General features: G+C 38.5%; 1 protein-coding gene across 1 annotated transcript in view; it reads right to left on the bottom strand.

Annotated features, from left to right (window-relative positions):
* The window catches only part of LOC129261409 (bridge-like lipid transfer protein family member 1), an 86,275-nt gene that overhangs the window by 12,839 nt on the left and 55,643 nt on the right, over window positions 1-17,793 (bottom strand). The window contains exons 42-51 of the mRNA XM_064099510.1: window positions 16,187-16,484; window positions 14,505-14,674; window positions 13,849-14,082; window positions 7,331-7,526; window positions 4,391-4,561; window positions 3,376-3,472; window positions 2,717-3,013; window positions 1,902-2,105; window positions 1,273-1,533; window positions 361-531 (exon numbers count right to left, since the gene is read on the bottom strand). Of these exons, the coding sequence (XP_063955580.1) occupies window positions 361-531; window positions 1,273-1,533; window positions 1,902-2,105; window positions 2,717-3,013; window positions 3,376-3,472; window positions 4,391-4,561; window positions 7,331-7,526; window positions 13,849-14,082; window positions 14,505-14,674; window positions 16,187-16,484 (2,099 nt within the window). The remainder of the gene's footprint in view (window positions 1-360; window positions 532-1,272; window positions 1,534-1,901; window positions 2,106-2,716; window positions 3,014-3,375; window positions 3,473-4,390; window positions 4,562-7,330; window positions 7,527-13,848; window positions 14,083-14,504; window positions 14,675-16,186; window positions 16,485-17,793) is intronic.

Here is a 17,793-nt window from a genome sequence, read left to right as displayed (position 1 = left end):
ATAAAACTGGTCTTGGGACAGACTTCACTTGGTATTGAGCTAGCAATAATCTGATTTGGACCATTATATTCTAATCTTAGATTATTGTGGTCCCAACACCGAACACTGAACTAAAAATCATCCAGTGTTTTATCTTTTGATGTTGGTCTGACTTTCATATCAACCCAACACTAACCCAAAAATAAAAATGGTCTTGGGACAAATTTCACTGTGCCATTGCGCTATCTATAAACTGATATGGACCACTATATTGTAAGCTGGAGCTATCACAGGCAATATACATGTAAACTGTGCTTCCGACACACACACCGAAACCAACACCAGCACGCACTGTACACCAACAATCACCCTGTGTCTTACTTGTTGATGTAGCTTCATCCTCAGGCGTTGACATCTCATCCTCCTGCTCCTCTTCTCCGAAGAACAACCTCTGCACGATGGACTTACGATACCATGCCTTGGGGAATGCAAGGACCTCGGTGAGGCGCCTCATGTCGTAGCGAAATGTTGCCGAGCCAACATCACACATTACTGTCAAAGATTAAAATAAGTGAAGGCAGATAAATATTAAAGATTGGAGGGCTGCACAATGTTGCACATTTCTAGGGTAATTTGCCTGGTTAACTGAAAATTTGTCCTTGGGGGAGATACATGTAATTTTGGGTGAGGTGATCTCGAAAGAGGCACATTCTCAAGGGAGGTTTCCATCGGCCGGGGTGCTTCTATGAGAGTGATGTTTGGGGAATCCTTTTGGGGAGTTGTCCTCCTGGGAGAGTGGATCTGTTAGCTTATATCACGATAAGGACATACAAAACACCATCCCTTCAGCAAAGTTCACATACCATGTACCATGTTTACTGATAATACTAATAATATGGTACATAAATATCGCATAATATTTGTGATCTCTATGCGCTTTACATATTAATTGTTTATTACATAATGAAATCAAGCAATTATTAATTTGAGTTTCATGACACTGTAATATTATTCTACAAAATACTAATTATTATGTTTACTGGGTGCCGTTTCATAAAGCTGTTCTTAAGTTAAGAGCGCCTTTAAGAACGACTGGTGAACCTTTCTTTCGCGCTAAACTATCGCCAATGAACATTTTTGTGTATACCATTTACCACAAGAAAGGATCACCAGTCGTTCTTAACTTGAGAACAGCTTTATGAAACACCCACCAGATAGCATACTAATAATACACTACCGGCAAATTTCTCTGCATATGGGAGGGCTTGTATGAGCGAAAAAAACAAATCTTACTTGAAAACTTGTTCAACGTGGCTGCATTTCTTGAGCCTGTGATGGTCGCTGATGACAGGGATGTGCTGTCTGACCTCAGGGACTCCCCCAACCTTCGACCCTCTTCTGCCCCCGGCACCACAGTCTGGTCACCGGCAACGGTTGGTCGCAGCTTGTGACGCTTCCTGGAGACGTTGACCCTGACGAAGGTCACCTCAAGAGAGAGGGCGTCCTTGCGGGTGCTTCCCGATGACAGTTTGGATGTGTCGTCATGTGTGTCCCCTATGTTGACAAATAAATTCATTATGAGCTACATTGACAAATTCAAAATGAGCTATATTGACAAATGAATTCATAATATATAAGCTATATTTACAAATATAGTAAATGAATATTTTCATTAATGGTTTAGCCTGTCATCACAATAATAAATGTCTTGTCCAAATTATAGCTCTTTATACAAAAACATAGGGCCCCAAGTTCATGTCAAACAGAAGAATGTCTCGTTGCATACAACGTTATGGCAGATATGTTTTCACTCTCCTGAAAATAACTTTTTTTTAGATAAAAAGGACTAGATTTTGTAATCAAAAAAGCACAAAGTACACACATGCCCAAAGCCAGACAAACATTACAACAAAAATATTTACCAGAGAGGCTCATGTTAGAGAGCATCTCCTCCACGAGCTTGCCTCCATCCCTCCTGAACTGACCGCCGCCGTAGGGATGGAAGATGACCAACGAAAAGTTGGAAAGGACGGCAGAGAGACTCATATCGGCCTTGTTGGCTTCCTCCCGGATCTCTTCACCGGAGAGGTGGCGACTTCGACATCGGCTGAAGGACAGTCTCGAGGCTGGAAAGAAAACACAGCAATATTGAATAATCAGATTGGATGGGCAATCAACAGCGACGCAAATGGGTAAGGGATTTTGTGAGATGCTTCATGGGATAAGGTAAAATATGCTCATCATAAATGTAACACAATACTTGATACAAGGATGTCACTTAGGCTTGACAAAAAAAGTCTGAAAATCATCTAGAATGGCCCCTTTCCTTAACATGGAAGAAAATGTGTTGAAAAAGGTCTTAATTCGGACGTTGGTCTGGAAATTGGCACAGTCCCTGTCGGAAATAAAGTTGATTTAAATTATACAAATACAATGTAAGCCTGCAAAGGCTGATTGGGATGGCATGGGGGGGGGGTTTCCACGGTCGGCCTGTCCCACTTATATCACCCCCCTTCATGTCACCAGAGAATCCTGATGCTAACCCCTTCCCCACTACGATTCTCCCCTCCCCCAGGGCTTTCCTACCTTTGAGATCATTCCTGGTGCCCTGCAAATCTGTCTCACTATGACCGTCCTCAGTCATGTCATCTGTGAATCTGAATGCTTCCCCCCTCCCCTCTCCCCCACCCTCCTCACGTCCAGTTTCCCACTCCCTCCTTCCCAGACCCTTCCCTACCTGTCAGATCATCCCTGGCATCCTGGAAGTCCGTCCCACTCCGATCACCTCCGGTCGTGTCGCCCGACAATCCCGACGTCTGCTGCCCTCCCCTGGACGAGAAGGCAAACTCGACGCAGGGGAGCTGAAGAAGACATTCCACCTTGGAGGCCGGTAGGCAGCTGAGATGGACGAGGGACGGATCCATGCAGACGTAGACCACCACATCCACAGGGAAGGTGGTGTAATCCAAGGAGGAGGATGACACTAAGGAGTTGGCGGATGCCTCGAGGTTGGGTGGGTTTGCATCAAGGTTTTCTGCAAGACAAAGTTGACCATTAGTGGATACCACTTCACTGGCAAGATGCACGTTTTTCAGAACGATTCTTAAATTTTTGTAGCTAATAAATGCCAGTGTACTACAATATGATCGTTTGAAATGTAATTTTCGATAATGTTCAAAAAGGATTTTTGTACAGGTATCTGACAAAATCTCTGAAAAACCCCACCACCTCATCTCTTCAATAACATATAACAATGACCTATCTTTTCAATAAATGCTGCAGATTATAAGTCTGATATTACATTTAGATTAAACAGAAATTCTATATTTCTTGAATAAGGGAGCACACTATCTTTTATACCTCATCAAAATTACTGTACGAAGAGTCCTCTCTTACCTGACGATGGACTGGTTAGCATCATGCCAATATTAGATGGAATTGTCTCCAGGGCTTGCTCCAAGAAATCAAGGAGGCTTGTGGTCACAACAATTTCCTGGGTAAATCAAATGACAAACAGGGAACATTTTCTAGATAAAATTCATCTTAAGTCGTGATTATTGATGTGAAAAATGGGCATTGTGTAAATTACATCATAAATTGGAATGCTTTACAAGTTGTTCACATCAATAAATGGGCACTGTGAAAATTACATCATAAATTGGAATGCTTTACAAGTTGTTCACATCAATAAATGGGCACTGTGAAAATTACATCATGAAATTGGAATGCTTTACAAGTTGTTCACATCAATAAATGGGCACTGTGAAAATTACATCATGAAATTGGAATTCTTTACAAGTTGTTCACATCAATAAATGGGCACTGTGAAAATTACATCATAAATTGGAATGCTTTACAAGTTGTTCACATCAATAAATGGGCACTGTGAAAATTACATCATGAAATTGGAATGCTTTACAAGTTGTTCACATCAATAAATGGGCACTGTGAAAATTACATCATGAAATTGGAATGCTTTACAAGTTGTTCACATCAATAAATGGGCACTGTGAAAAATTACATCATGAAATTGGAATGCTTTACAAGTTGTTCACATCAATAAACGGGCACTGTGAAAATTACATCATAAATTGGAATGCTTTACAAGTTGTTCACATCAATAAATGGGCACTGTGAAAATTACATCATGAAATTGAAATGCTTTACAAGTTGTTCACATCAATAATTGGGCATTGTGAAAATTACATCATGAAATTGAAATGCTTTACAAGTTGTTCACATCAATTGATGAGTAAAAGATAGCTTCAGTTAAATTCTACTTGGTATGCGATCTGCATGTTTGCAAAGCTTTTTATACGTTCGTTGAATTGACAATGTGATTTTAAAAGACCTTCCTAACCAATGATTAAAAAAGAGAACCTCTAGGAATAACTTTCTAGCAAACACTAACCTCAGCTGGAGTGAGTAACCTGGCCCAACAGAACAAGCAGCCTCTTCTGGCCCCATTCTTCTTCTCCGACGCTCCTTCGGTCGTGGATAGACGAGGAGATGACTGCATTGATGTACTTGCTGTATCGGTGTTGGTGTCTTGCTTGCTATCTGGCTCCGACTGGTACTCAACCTGAACAAAGGAGGAGGAGTGGTTTGGTAGATAAGTCAGTAAATAGTCTCCCTGTGTGGTTTTAAAGTGTCTCCTTTGAGATTTAAAGGGGGAGTGAACTGTGTGTGGTCTATCATTGAATGTGTTATAAATAAATAGTCTTAAAATATACGTTTTCAGATATCTACTAACACTACAGATAATAAATTGACCTATAATTGTATTTGTATAGAGAAACTAAAATGTCTTGAGAGGAAAAGTGGTTGTTTTGCTACTTGTATAGAGTAGTCAATTAACACATTATCATTCATGTGGGTCTATATTACGAGACTACACTAGCATTATGGGTCAGGAAACTGGCCAGGTATGAGTAGTTGAGGGCTCAAGATGGGGCTATCGGTTCGTATCTGCTTTAAGGTGCCTCCATGTGGAATTCAAAGTGTCTCCTTGTGGGATTTAAAGGCCCAAATTCACAAAGGTAGTTTTCAAAACCCACGGTTGAGTCCATGGTTTATGCAGATTTCCTGTATAGATTACGCCTATTTTACCGCGTATATTGAATGTCCAATGCTGATGTGCGCTTTTGTCACAGTGCGCCAAATAGACGCCTGTTACCGTGGTTAGATACGCTATTTTATTCATGAGTCCACTGTTTTAAGAGTGGACTCATGAATTCAAAACAGTGGACTCATGAATAAGATAGCGTAGATACCCAAGGAAAAAGAGATATGACCTTCTCTTTTTTTTTGGGGGGGGGGAGGGCTTCAATGTTTATGCTTGGTTTGGAAAAGGAACCATTTCATTTACTGTTATGTGTACAGATGATGAACATTAACATACCAAAGATATTTTGAAAAACCACACAAAAAACAAAAAAACTTCATGTTCTCTGAAAGGGACCTTTTAATGAGGATAGATGACTGACCGACGATTATTAGCACATTGCCTGGGTTTTGAACCTGGGTCCCGTTCATAGAGACTTGTTGTAATCACAAATGCACAATTTCTTTAACAACTACACTATCGACCAATCAGATTGAAAGATTTCAGTAGCTTTTAACTGTTAATTTGTTGTTATAACAACTTTTATGAAAAGGATCCCTGGTTCAATAATTTACAAGACCACCATCCCATTGCAATTGCCCCATGTCAAGGATAGCTACTAGCTTTGTATGTTCTGAACAAACTTCTCTATTCTTATTTGAGAAAGGGGGAAACCATGATCAAGAAGAATAACTAGGGGTTAAGGCCCTGTCACATCGTTCTGTGCAAGCCTTGCCTGTGACTTGCGGGTAACTATTTTGCTACCTGCAGGTCACCCTCGTTGACAGTCCCGACCTTTCGTTGGAAGAACGCGAACGCTTATTTACGACGTTAGTTGATTTTGGAAGAGACTTTTGGGCCCGTCGTCATGGTCTTAAAACTCTGTCCTGCAATGCAAATTGTGTGACATGAGATTTTTTTTTCTTTTCGCATCTGGAACGGAAACATTCAATTTGCGTTTCGTGTGCAAAATTCTGGTTGCTACTATGGTAACAGCGATATATCCGATTTAGGATGACTTTCCAAATCCACATTTGGTTCCTCCCAGAGCTCGAGAGGCCGCCGGGGGGCCCACTTCCATTGAAGAGTTGATACCAGGCGCAAAGGGGAAAGAGTGGGTAAGTACGTTACGTATAGGCCTATGTAAAGTTATAAAGGTGTCAAAAACGATGATTAAAATACTGAAAAAAGGGATATATATCCAATACTTGTAGGGTTTCACAAGCCAAATTCTTGTTAAGAGATGCATTTTCATAATCTGGAAAAGAATTACTTCCCAGCTTGTTTAGGGTACTTTTCGAAACCCCATGGTCGTGCCTGGTATCCACTCATCAATGGAAGTGGTCCCCCCGGAATTTGAATCTAATTCCCCATTTCTGGGGAAAGTAAAACATAATGCCCATTACATCGTGAGCTAGAGGCGTATCGTTTGTGTAGAAGGAGAAAACAAAAGAAACCCGCATGTTAAAACGTATTGCATACACTGTGTACATATCAACGCATGCGAAATGGGTTCGGCTGGAGAGGTGATCTGACCCATGGAATCAATTGCCAGTCATCCACCAATAATCCACATTAAATGCAATATCGATTCTATGGACAGTAATGATCTATATCTAAGCCTTAATGCAGTAACTTTTTCCTCACTCAATATGTACTCGATTTGTTTGAAAAACCACTTTCTTATCCATGTCATATTCTATTTTAGGTCCTGCATTTCAAATATCTCCAGCCATCAGTCGTAATACATGCATGTATGGTGCGGGTGTCGCGGAAAAGAATTTTGCACACGAAAAGCAGATCTGTAGGGCCTGTAACCCCCCTGTAACACAAATCTTAGCATTGATTGTAGAGCAGTTTTCTACGTTTGATTCTATTGACTATAATGTACAATCAATCTTAAAAATCAAGTGTATGATTAAGCGTCAACTTTTGTGTTAGGGGACCCTAATATTAGCGTCCGTGAGGATTGCGAAAGGTGGCAAGTATCTCCCATGCATCTCACACGCAGTTGCCCGCAGAAGCGCACGCAAGTCTAATTTGCACGTAGAGAAGTTTTGAACATGTTCAAAACTTTTTTGCGGATAGTTGCGGGCAATCACCTGCAACTCACCCACAAGGCTTGCACAGAATTATGTGACAGGGCCTTTCAATTCATGTGGATGGCATATTACCACTCAGATGGCATCCATATATCCTAAAACACCAATATTTTTATAAAATATGGAAGTTTGACTAACAACAAACCTTGACATCAACCGCTGGTAGGTTGAAGAGGGCAAAGCCCTGAGACGACAACATAGAGGGCAGCGTACTGCCTTTCAGCTTCATTCCCGACGTTGACGAGGACGATGCAGAGGAGAGCTGAGATTTGACCCCGGGTTTCCGGGATGGAGACGACTCGGTGGAGTTCCAGGGTCTTCTGGATTCTTGTTTCAAAGCACTTGAGGGAAGACAGAGAGCAAGAGGGGTGGAAGAGAATTAATAGAATTCTTCGGGGTATGGATCTTAACGGTTAGATGCATTAAAAGCGGTCAAAGTATTTCAATCTTGGTTTTACATGTAACTACACCCTGAATCATCATTTGTGATTTATATCAATAATAATGACATTTATGCTGAACAAATCAAGACTGTTCTATCTTAATTGATCCAAAATGTGCTGCACTTTATCCAGGGGAGACTTGAAATTGCACTTAAAAGCAGACGCGTACATAATATGCAACACGCAATCTCGTTGATCAATACGCAGTAGTGCGCTCCTCTTCACACAATCTGACCAATAGGGTCATGCCTTTTATAACGCATGCAACTAGGCATTTATGTTAGACTCTAAGTCATGCTTAAATCTTTGTGAAACACCCCAGCCCCCTCTGGTGAGGTAAATGGGTACCAGTTAGAAGTAAATCCTCAAAAAGCTGTGAGCACTGGAATCGATACACTACATGTAGCTTAGCCGAGGTATTATACAGTTGTGCTCAAAAGTTATTGAACCCCACCACAAAATGCATTCCTTCATGCTGAGTGTTAAATGCAGACAAAAACACTAAGGTGTCCGGCAAGTCAAGAGAAACAGATTTTATTGAATATGATATTTTTATCACCTGACTTGACAATTAAATATCTGAAAACATAGCAGAACTTGAACACTTTAGGCACAAGAGATTTAATCCTCCTTGCATGCGAACGGGCTCTGAACGGGGATTAAGAAGGGTGGACAATAGACCCCGTTCGTTCATGTTCATTCACGTTCAGAATCTTACTGAAATTGTGAGCGGAAAAGTCTATTGAATTTCATTGTCTTCTCGCACAAAAGGAGTGTGCCACTGAACGGCAAAGCGAACGGTCGGATTATCAATGAATGAATACATGCGAACGTTCAGATTATCACAACGCTGGGCGCACACGCTGGACAATATTGTCGAGTATTAAGGATTGACCAAACTTCACGCTTTTTGAAATTAGACGAACATATACTTGTTATTCATATTTATATTGAAAGTTAATCAATTTGACATTCAGAATAGATCGTTGGCCTATCATTTCAATTAATTTCCCGAGTATGAAGGGATGTTGAAACTTTGAGTTTTTAATTTTTACGAATGGTATTCTGGATTTTTTTCAGTAACATTCACAATTAAAAACTAGGGACAAATCGTTGGGCGATCATTTCAAAACATTCCTCGAGTCTAAACTTAGCGGTTTCTTTATTTTTTCGATCGTATTTTGGTATTTCTTCGGTTACATTCGCAATTAAAAACTCAAGACAGATCGTCGGGCGATAATTAATTTGCAAGACAGTTCCAAGTATTTAGTTCCGAAACCCGGGTCCGAAACGAATCGGGTTTTTTTTTCTTTTTATTCTTACAAACGCATTCAAATTTCTTGAGTAACATTCAAACTCAATCAATGTAAAACGCAGGACAAATCGTTGGGCGATCGTTTCATTCATCGTATGAATGGATGTTTAAACTTTTCATTTTCTTTTATCTTTACGAACGTATTCCGGCATTTTTCAGTAACATTCACAATTTGAAACTCTGGAATTTCCCCGAGTATGAAGGGCTGTCTTAACTTCATTTTTTTGTATTTATGTTTCCGAACGTATTCTGGTATGTTTCGGTTACATTCAAAAGAATGTGCGATCATTTTAAGACATTTCCCGAGTATGATAGGCTGTCTAAACTAAAGAGTTTTTTTAAGTTTCCGAACGTATTTTGTTATTTTTCAGTTTAAAGTTAATCCACATTACTTTTTTAATAGAACGTTTGACACACATTTCTAAACATGTTCCGAGTATAAAGGGATGCCCAAACAGCATTTTCTTTTATGACGATCGTACTACGGTATTTATAAAGTTGAATTTAAAGTTAACATATTTGACATTAAAAATAGAACGTTTGACGCACATTTCTTAACATTTCCCGAGTATAAAGGGATTCTAAACTTTGCATTTTTTTATTTTTACGACCATATTCTGGTATTTCCCCGATTCTACATTCACAGTCTATTCAGAACAGATCGTTGGGTGGTCATTTCCAAACATTTCCCGGGTATAAAGGGATGTCCAAACTGCATTTTTTGACGAACGTATTCTTGTATTTATTTGATTAAATTAAAAGTTAATCAACCTGACATTTTGAATGGATCGTTTGATTCATATTTCTGAACATATCCCGAATATAAAGGGATGCCCAAACAGCATTTTTTTATGACGATCGTACTACGGTAATTATAAAGTTAAATTAAAAGTTAACATATTTGACATTAAAAATAGAATGTTCGACGCGCATTTATGAACATGTCCCAAGTATAAAGGGATTCTAAACTTTGCGGTTTTTAATTTTTACGACCATATTCTGGTATTTCCCCAATTCTACATTCACAGTCTATTATTCAGAACAGATCGTTGGGTGGTCATTTCCAAACATTTCCCGGGTATAAAGGGATGTCCAAACTGCATATTTTTTACGAACGTATTCTTGTATTTATTTGATTAAATTAAAAATTAATCAACCTGACATTTTTAATGGATCGTTTGATTCATATTTCTGAACATATCCCGAGTATAAAGGGATGCCCAAACAGCATTTTTTTATGACGATCGTACTACGGTAATTATAAAGTTAAATTAAAAGTTAACATATTTGACATTAAAAATAGAACGTTCGACGCACATTTATGAACATGTCCCAAGTATAAAGGGATTCTAAACTTTGCGGTTTTTAATTTTTACGACCATATTCTGGTATTTCCCCAATTCTACATTCACAGTCTATTATTCAGAACAGATCGTTGGGTGGTCATTTCCAAACATTTCCCGGGTATAAAGGGATGTCCAAACTGCATTTTTTTTACGAACGTATTCTTGTATTTATTTGATTAAATTAAAAATTAATCAACCTGACATTTTGAATGGATCGTTTGATTCATATTTCTGAACATATCCCGAGTATAAAGGGATGCCCAAACAGCATTTTTTTATGACGATCGTACTACGGTAATTATAAAGTTAAATTAAAAGTTAACATATTTGACATTAAAAATAGAACGTTCGACGCACATTTATGAACATGTCCCAAGTATAAAGGGATTCTAAACTTTGCGGTTTTTAATTTTTACGACCATATTCTGGTATTTCCCCAATTCTACATTCACAGTCTATTATTCAGAACAGATCGTTGGGTGGTCATTTCCAAACATTTCCCGGGTATAAAGGGATGTCCAAATTGCATTTTTTTTAACGAACGTATTCTTGTATTTATTTGATTAAATTAAAAGTTAATCAACCTGACATTTTGAATGGATCGTTTGATTCATATTTCTGAACATATCCCGAGTATAAAGGGATGCCCAAACAGCATTTTTTTATGACGATCGTACTACGGTAATTATAAAGTTAAATTAAAAGTTAACATATTTGACATTAAAAATAGAACGTTTGACGCGCATTTATGAACATGTCCCAAGTATAAAGGGATTCTAAACTTTGCGGTTTTTAATTTTTACGACCATATTCTGGTATTTCCCCAATTCTACATTCACAGTCTATTATTCAGAACAGATCGTTGGGTGGTAATTTCCAAACATTTCCCGGGTATAAAGGGATGTCCAAACTGCATTTTTTTTTAACGAACGTATTCTTGTATTTATTTGATTAAATTAAAAGTTAATCAACCTGACATTTTGAATGGATCGTTTGATTCATATTTCTGAACATATCCCGAGTATAAAGGGATGCCCAAACAGCATTTTTTTATGACGATCGTACTACGGTAATTATAAAGTTAAATTAAAAGTTAACATATTTGACATTAAAAATAGATCGTTTGATTCATATTTCTGAACATGTCCCGAGTATGAAGGGATGCCCAAGCAGCATTTTATATTTTTTGACGAACGTATTCTTGTATTTATTTGATTAAATAAAAAGTTAATCAACCTGACATTTTGAATGGATCGTTTGATTCATATTTCTGTACATGTCCCGAGTATTTCCTAGCATATCCTTATGTCGGGTCGGATAAAAAGGCAATACTCGTAAGTTGTTGAAAGATATATTAATTACGCAAGGCAAATAATAACCAGATTCTTTCCGACTCGGCACACTTCCGAAGTATTATGTTTTAAACAATCAAGGACATTTCTCAGGTAATATTCCATAATTCATGTACCGTAATGGTCGGAAAAAACAATCAAGAGATACTCGTATGTTGCATGGACCCTATAGATAGATGTAATTATATAATAATTACACAAGGTTTTCTTTACGGGTAGGAACTCTTTCGAAGTATGTTTCTACCTTTTTGAGGTCAATATTCCAGAATTTGAAACCATAAGGCGGATAAAAAAAAGTCGATATTCGTTCGTTGTTGGAAGGTAGATTTGATTCCCTCCGCCTCGAACCTCGTCAGAAGTTATGAGAAAAAGAGAGAGAGAGAGAATGGCTGCAGGGAAGAGAAAGATGGAAAGAAAGAAGGGAAAGAAGGAAGGATAGAAAAAAGAAAGAACGAAAAAAAAATGAGAGAAATAAAAACTCAGGGGAAGAGAAAGAAAGGAGAGAAGGAAAGAAAGGAACGAATGAAGAACGAAAAAAAGAAAAACAGGTTAAAGGAAAGAAAAGAGAAAAAGAAAGGTAAAGGATGGAGGGAAGGAAGGAAGGAAGAAAGGGAAAGAAAGAAAACGAAAGGAAAGAAGAAAGAAAAGGATAGATAGAAGCAAGGAAAAAAAGAAAGAAAAGAAAGATAGAAAGAAACGAAGGAATGAATGAAGGAAGGCAGAAAGAAAAAATAAGAAAAGGTAAAGAAGGAATGGACGGAAGGAAGACAGAAAGGATGAAAGGAGGGGGAAAAGAAGGAAGGATTAAAGAAAGAGGTAAACAAAGGTTGGATAGAAGGAAAAAAAATATAGAAAGAAAAGAATGACAGAAAGAAAGACAGCTATAAACAGAAAAAATGAATGAAAGAAGGAAATTTAAAGAAATAAAGATATATTCAAAAGATAGAAAGATAGGCAGAAAGAAAGAAAACAGTGAGGAAGAAAACTCAAACTCATATCCAGTCATAAATAAAGAAGAAAATATATCATTTTCCTTGGCTAAAAAAAATAGTTACGAAAGAAACCACGTTTATCAACATACTCACAAATGCCCATGTTGGACTGTCAAACAATGCATTTCAGTGTGTGTGATACAGACGATCATTCGAAACCCGATATTTTTCAAGCATAAGAGAAGTGAAAATTTCTCCTTTTACCTCTTACAAATGACAGAGCTACCCAATTTTTTTTAAGTATGGACATTACAAGAGTTTTCATTGGTAAGAAATGTGAATTTTGACAGTTCTTTGGGAGATTTCTTCCAGATCAAACTTCGTTCGTGCAGCACCGTAGAAACCATGGGCTGCGAGTACTAGGCGCTAGCTCGCTATACTGCCATAGATTCTCTGTGTGTGTGTGCTGTCTGAGCTGTGTGTTAATTGCAGAAAATGGCGCAAATTTTGCAATTCGAATCATGACTTATAAACTTTTTTAAAAGAAGAAATTAATGAAATGATTTGTTTTCTCTTTTTCTTTTCTATAATTTTGATGGTGAAATATGGGGAATATTCTATATGAGAATTTTGCTTGCCCGATTCGGGCAATTAGTTTTTGTCTTTGCTTCAAAACAATCGGGCAAGCGCTTTATAATATGTCGCACCCTGTATAATAACGTTTAACCTTTTGAGGGCAGTACTCCATAATTCTACACCCTCACAAAATCCCTTTATGTTCGCAATCTATTTTTAAATTCATGGGTACGACGCGGAGTTGGATGAAATTGCCGTCATACCCCCAAGACACTCGCACATCGGCGCTCATAGAAGGCCTTTAGCTCTGCTTAGAGGATTCTGAACGCATCCGGTTCGATCCCGTTCTGAACGCAGTACTTAAGTGCTCTTCTATTGACTCCTTTGTTAATAGTAATCCTTGCGTTCGGGTGTATGCATAGGGCGCTACGAACGCATTCATAGCAAGACAATAGAGCATTCCGAACGCGCACGAACGAACGTGATATTAAATCTCTTGTGCCTTAATAAGGTTCAATTTCTGGTGGGGTTCACTAACATTTGAGCACCACTGTAGAAGAGCCTTGAGCTGCTAACAACGTGGAAATGTGTGCTATACAAATACCCTATATTATAATATTTGAACCTGCACCCTCTACTTGACAGGCAAATTGGAACCACCTGACCACAACTACAAATTATGACAGAAGATATCCTTACTCTGGCAAAAGATGATCGTTGGGGGCTGCAGGTGGGCCAGGCCTGTGACAGTGCAGGGTCAGCTTGCCGCTGTCTATGAAGATGCTCACGTCCAGGTGAAGCTGTAGCTCCGGTTCGGGCGCCACAGACCTTGCAGGGGAAGTGGCGTTGCTGGTGCGGTCCCTGGCTGCACTAGACCGACTCAGAACTGTAGAGGGGGCTGTTCCATCTTTTCCGAGTAGCGTGCTGGAATGGCTAGGGTTTTACAAGTTGAAGGTAAAATTATTAGAATCTCTCTATTGATTGCCAACAGTTCAGACAAAAGTAATAACAAGCCAGATTGGATTGATTGAACTAGGATAAGATGCTCAAAGGAATTATGAAGCAGAAGGCACAGAACTGATAGATCTGAATGGTCTTATGAATTCTGAGTGAAAGAATACTTCTTATCAAAATGTAGTGATGACTTAGGTCAAATTGATAGTGAAAATTTGTTAAAAAGGGGAAACAACTACACTTATCCAGTTCACACAATTTATTGCCAATAAGATATTCATCCTCAAAATGTACAAGATACACGTATCATCAAAAGAAAAAGGCATAAGATATCACTCCTTTTTAACAATGATAAAACAACATGTATCAACCCAAAGACAAAGAAAAAAAGGAATTCTCACCTTCCATCCACGTCATCCATGGCTGATTGACCGCTGTACCTTTCCTTTTCTTCCTCTTCTTCCTCCTCCTCTTCTTCTTCCGTGTCACTGCCATCAAGGTTACTGGTCATGGGAGTGGAATGCAGGGTCAGGCGTCTCCGAATGCTCTTCCTGCTCTGCCGGATCTCCTCCTGTATCAGAGATAATGTGGAGGATGTATGAAGATGGTTTATTTCTAATTGGTCTAATGCTAATTCGTCCAATTCCCAACTCGTCTACTATCATTTGGTCTAATATCCATTTTCTTTTCATTCATTTTGCCAAATTAACACTTAGTCCAATTCGACCAGATAGTATATGGACTAAATGGCTGTTGGACCAACTGGTTATTAGACTCCAATTTGCCTCATCTTTAGCTTTAACCATCTTTTCTTCCCATCTGTCTCTTTAATCTTATCCATCTTTCTCCTACGGTTTATTTTCAATTGGTCTAATGCCAATTCGTCCACTCACCATTTCGTCAAATAACCAGTTGGTCCAATAGCCATTTAGTCCACATACCATCTGGTCTAACTGAACTTAGTGTTAATTGGGCGAAATGAATGAAAAGAAAATGGATATTGGACCAAATGGTTACATGACAAAATGGTCATTAATAAACTCGTGATGAGACAAAGTGATTATTGGACCAAATGGTTATTAGACCAAATGGCTGTCAGACGACATGTCGATGGATGGAATGGCATTAGACTAAATGAAGGTAGACCATATGATGAGTGGACGAGTTGGCAGTAGACGAATCAGCAATTTACCATGAAGATCTTTATCCCGATAGGTACAACATCCATCTTTTTTTCATTCACAGAAAAGTGGGGTAGTTTATGTTATTTGTACAGGGGTCAGCAGAAGAAAGATACAAAGAAAGGAAATTCCTAATAGATTTTTTTTTTACACTGAGGTTAAAAAATTTGTTCATGGATAAACCTTACTTATTTTTGGAATGAACGTAGTATTTCTTTTTTATGTTGAGCTTTCCATGTACAACAAAAACCCTCTTTGTCCTGTGAATTACAAAGCCCTTGGCTGCTGAATAACGTTCAGGGGGGCGTTTCATGAAAGGACTTGTCGGATAATTTATCCGACAGTTACCATAGGAACAGTGCCTCTCAGCCAATCAAAATCAAGGAAAGATGTCAGATCTGACAACTTGTCGGATGAAAATATTGATGAAACGCTCCCCGGATGTGATGTTGCCAACCATAAAATGGTGGCACTGGGCTTTTGTTCATGTGAATAGTCAAACAGAGTCTATAGAATAAATCTAGAGTTGGAAAAAGAAGTCAACGATGGGGAGGAAAAAGTTGATATACAATAAAGTGTGTTTCAAGTGACTGTTCATGGAAGACTACAAAAAGATCTTTTTTGGTTGGCTGTCTTTAACCCATAGGCCCGTATTCTCAAAGAGGTTTCAATTGTACCATTGTACAAAACCATGGTTTATACAGATTTCATCTGTTTTCGTGCTTCATCTAGGCACTCATTGCCGAAAGCGTGCATTTATAATTGGGCTTTTCTTTGTGTATGCGATTAAACAAACGTACTCATGTACAAAATCTGCATAGTCCATGGTTTTGTACCATGGTACAATTGAAACCTCTTTTGAGAATACAAGCCATAGAGGTCAAGATCTTTGTACAACTCACCTGTATTCTCGTAGGATCACCTATGGTGGAGTTCAGGTCCAGTGGGGTCAGGCCAGAATCCATACCAAGGCCCAGACGAGACATGGGTCCCTGCCGGACATCGGTGGTCCAGCCCATGGGGGAGGCTTCGGGCGTGGTCGGTGAAGGGGTGTGGAGGGGAAGGACGAACGACACCCTGGATGGCGGGTCGGGGTACAGGGTGGAGCGGGCATTCTTGGGTGTCTTCATGGAGGAAGGCGTGTCATAAATGCTGCTCTGATGGTGCTGGTAGTCTTTGTCATAGGGTGTCATAGGAAACCTGACAGGCAATTTTAGAATAAAGAAACATTACAACATTATACCTACACATCAGGGTTGGCAATTCTTTTTTTTCATTAAAAAAATCTTATTTATTTGATTTAAATCAGATTTTCAAAAATTTAAATCAGATTTTTATCTATTTTTATATATTTTTTTAAACGAAAATTTCTCAAACAAAGTGGAAACGAGGAAAAATATAACCCTTACACTGAAATCATTTTAAAAATCATACATTTAACAACTAAAATTATCATTAACTTCTATTCTATTTCATGATTGAATCTAGTCAAAATAGAATTTATATAGAATATGTAAGTCATGATGTAGATGCTGTTTTCTGCATCCTCTCATGTAGGGTATTAAGCTCCTACTGAATTGTTTGGTCCAAGTTGAGGAACTACCTTTTATAGCTAATACTCCAAAGTTAGTGTTCCTATTCAAACATGAAATGAGGATCAGTGTGGATGAATTCCATGACTCAGAGACTTACATTTTCTAAAGAGAAACATTCTTGATTTTCAAGCCAAGGACCGAAAATCACGTGTTAAAGAAAACTACGATACCATATCCCACAGGACAGGGTATTTTAGAAGCCATGATGTTACTCTTCCAAAATTTAACTTTTTTTAATGAGTAGAGAATGTATCGCCCCAGCAACGAACGATACCCGCATGGGCGTAGTACTTCTGACATAACAGGAAATCTGGTAGACATATCATTAATTGCAACTTTAGTGCCTCTAGCAACCACATACAGTACATTAGGTAGAGGCATAAAAAAGTGATTCCATGTTCCAAGCACCATTTCTACTTTGAACTACATATCATAGTATTGTGAAAACAGTTAAAACCCAAAATAAAAAGGTATTATCATCTATATAGGGTGTTTTAGCGATACATTAAAAATGCATATTTTGGTCTGCGTCAATTGCCCATGCAGTATCAGAGCGTATCCCTAAAAGGAATGAAATCCGACAAATGTCCCATAGGCTGCTGTACAAATTTGCCGTTGAATATGAGAGCGTATTCAACAGTCTAGTGCACAGGTGCAAATGCATGAAGTATACAACGCATACAAACAACAAAAGCAATGCGATGCGCAGCAGAGAGCACAAATACGCCAATGACATCATAATGAACTAAATGTAGCTCGCATGTCAACGACCAAATTTGATCCTATGAAGTAATGATGCCATGTGATAAGTGATATGACTTGTTAAATGAAATTTCTCCCTCTTTTTTTTTGGGGGGGGGGGGTGGGATAGATGATAATAATGATATTGGATCATGGAATACCAGAAATATTCC

Source organism: Lytechinus pictus, chromosome 5, assembly GCF_037042905.1.
Source record: "Lytechinus pictus isolate F3 Inbred chromosome 5, Lp3.0, whole genome shotgun sequence".
Lineage (NCBI taxonomy): Eukaryota > Metazoa > Echinodermata > Echinoidea > Temnopleuroida > Toxopneustidae > Lytechinus > Lytechinus pictus.
The sequence above is the reverse complement of the archived record's forward strand: the minus strand, read 5'-3'. Positions and strand labels throughout refer to the sequence as shown.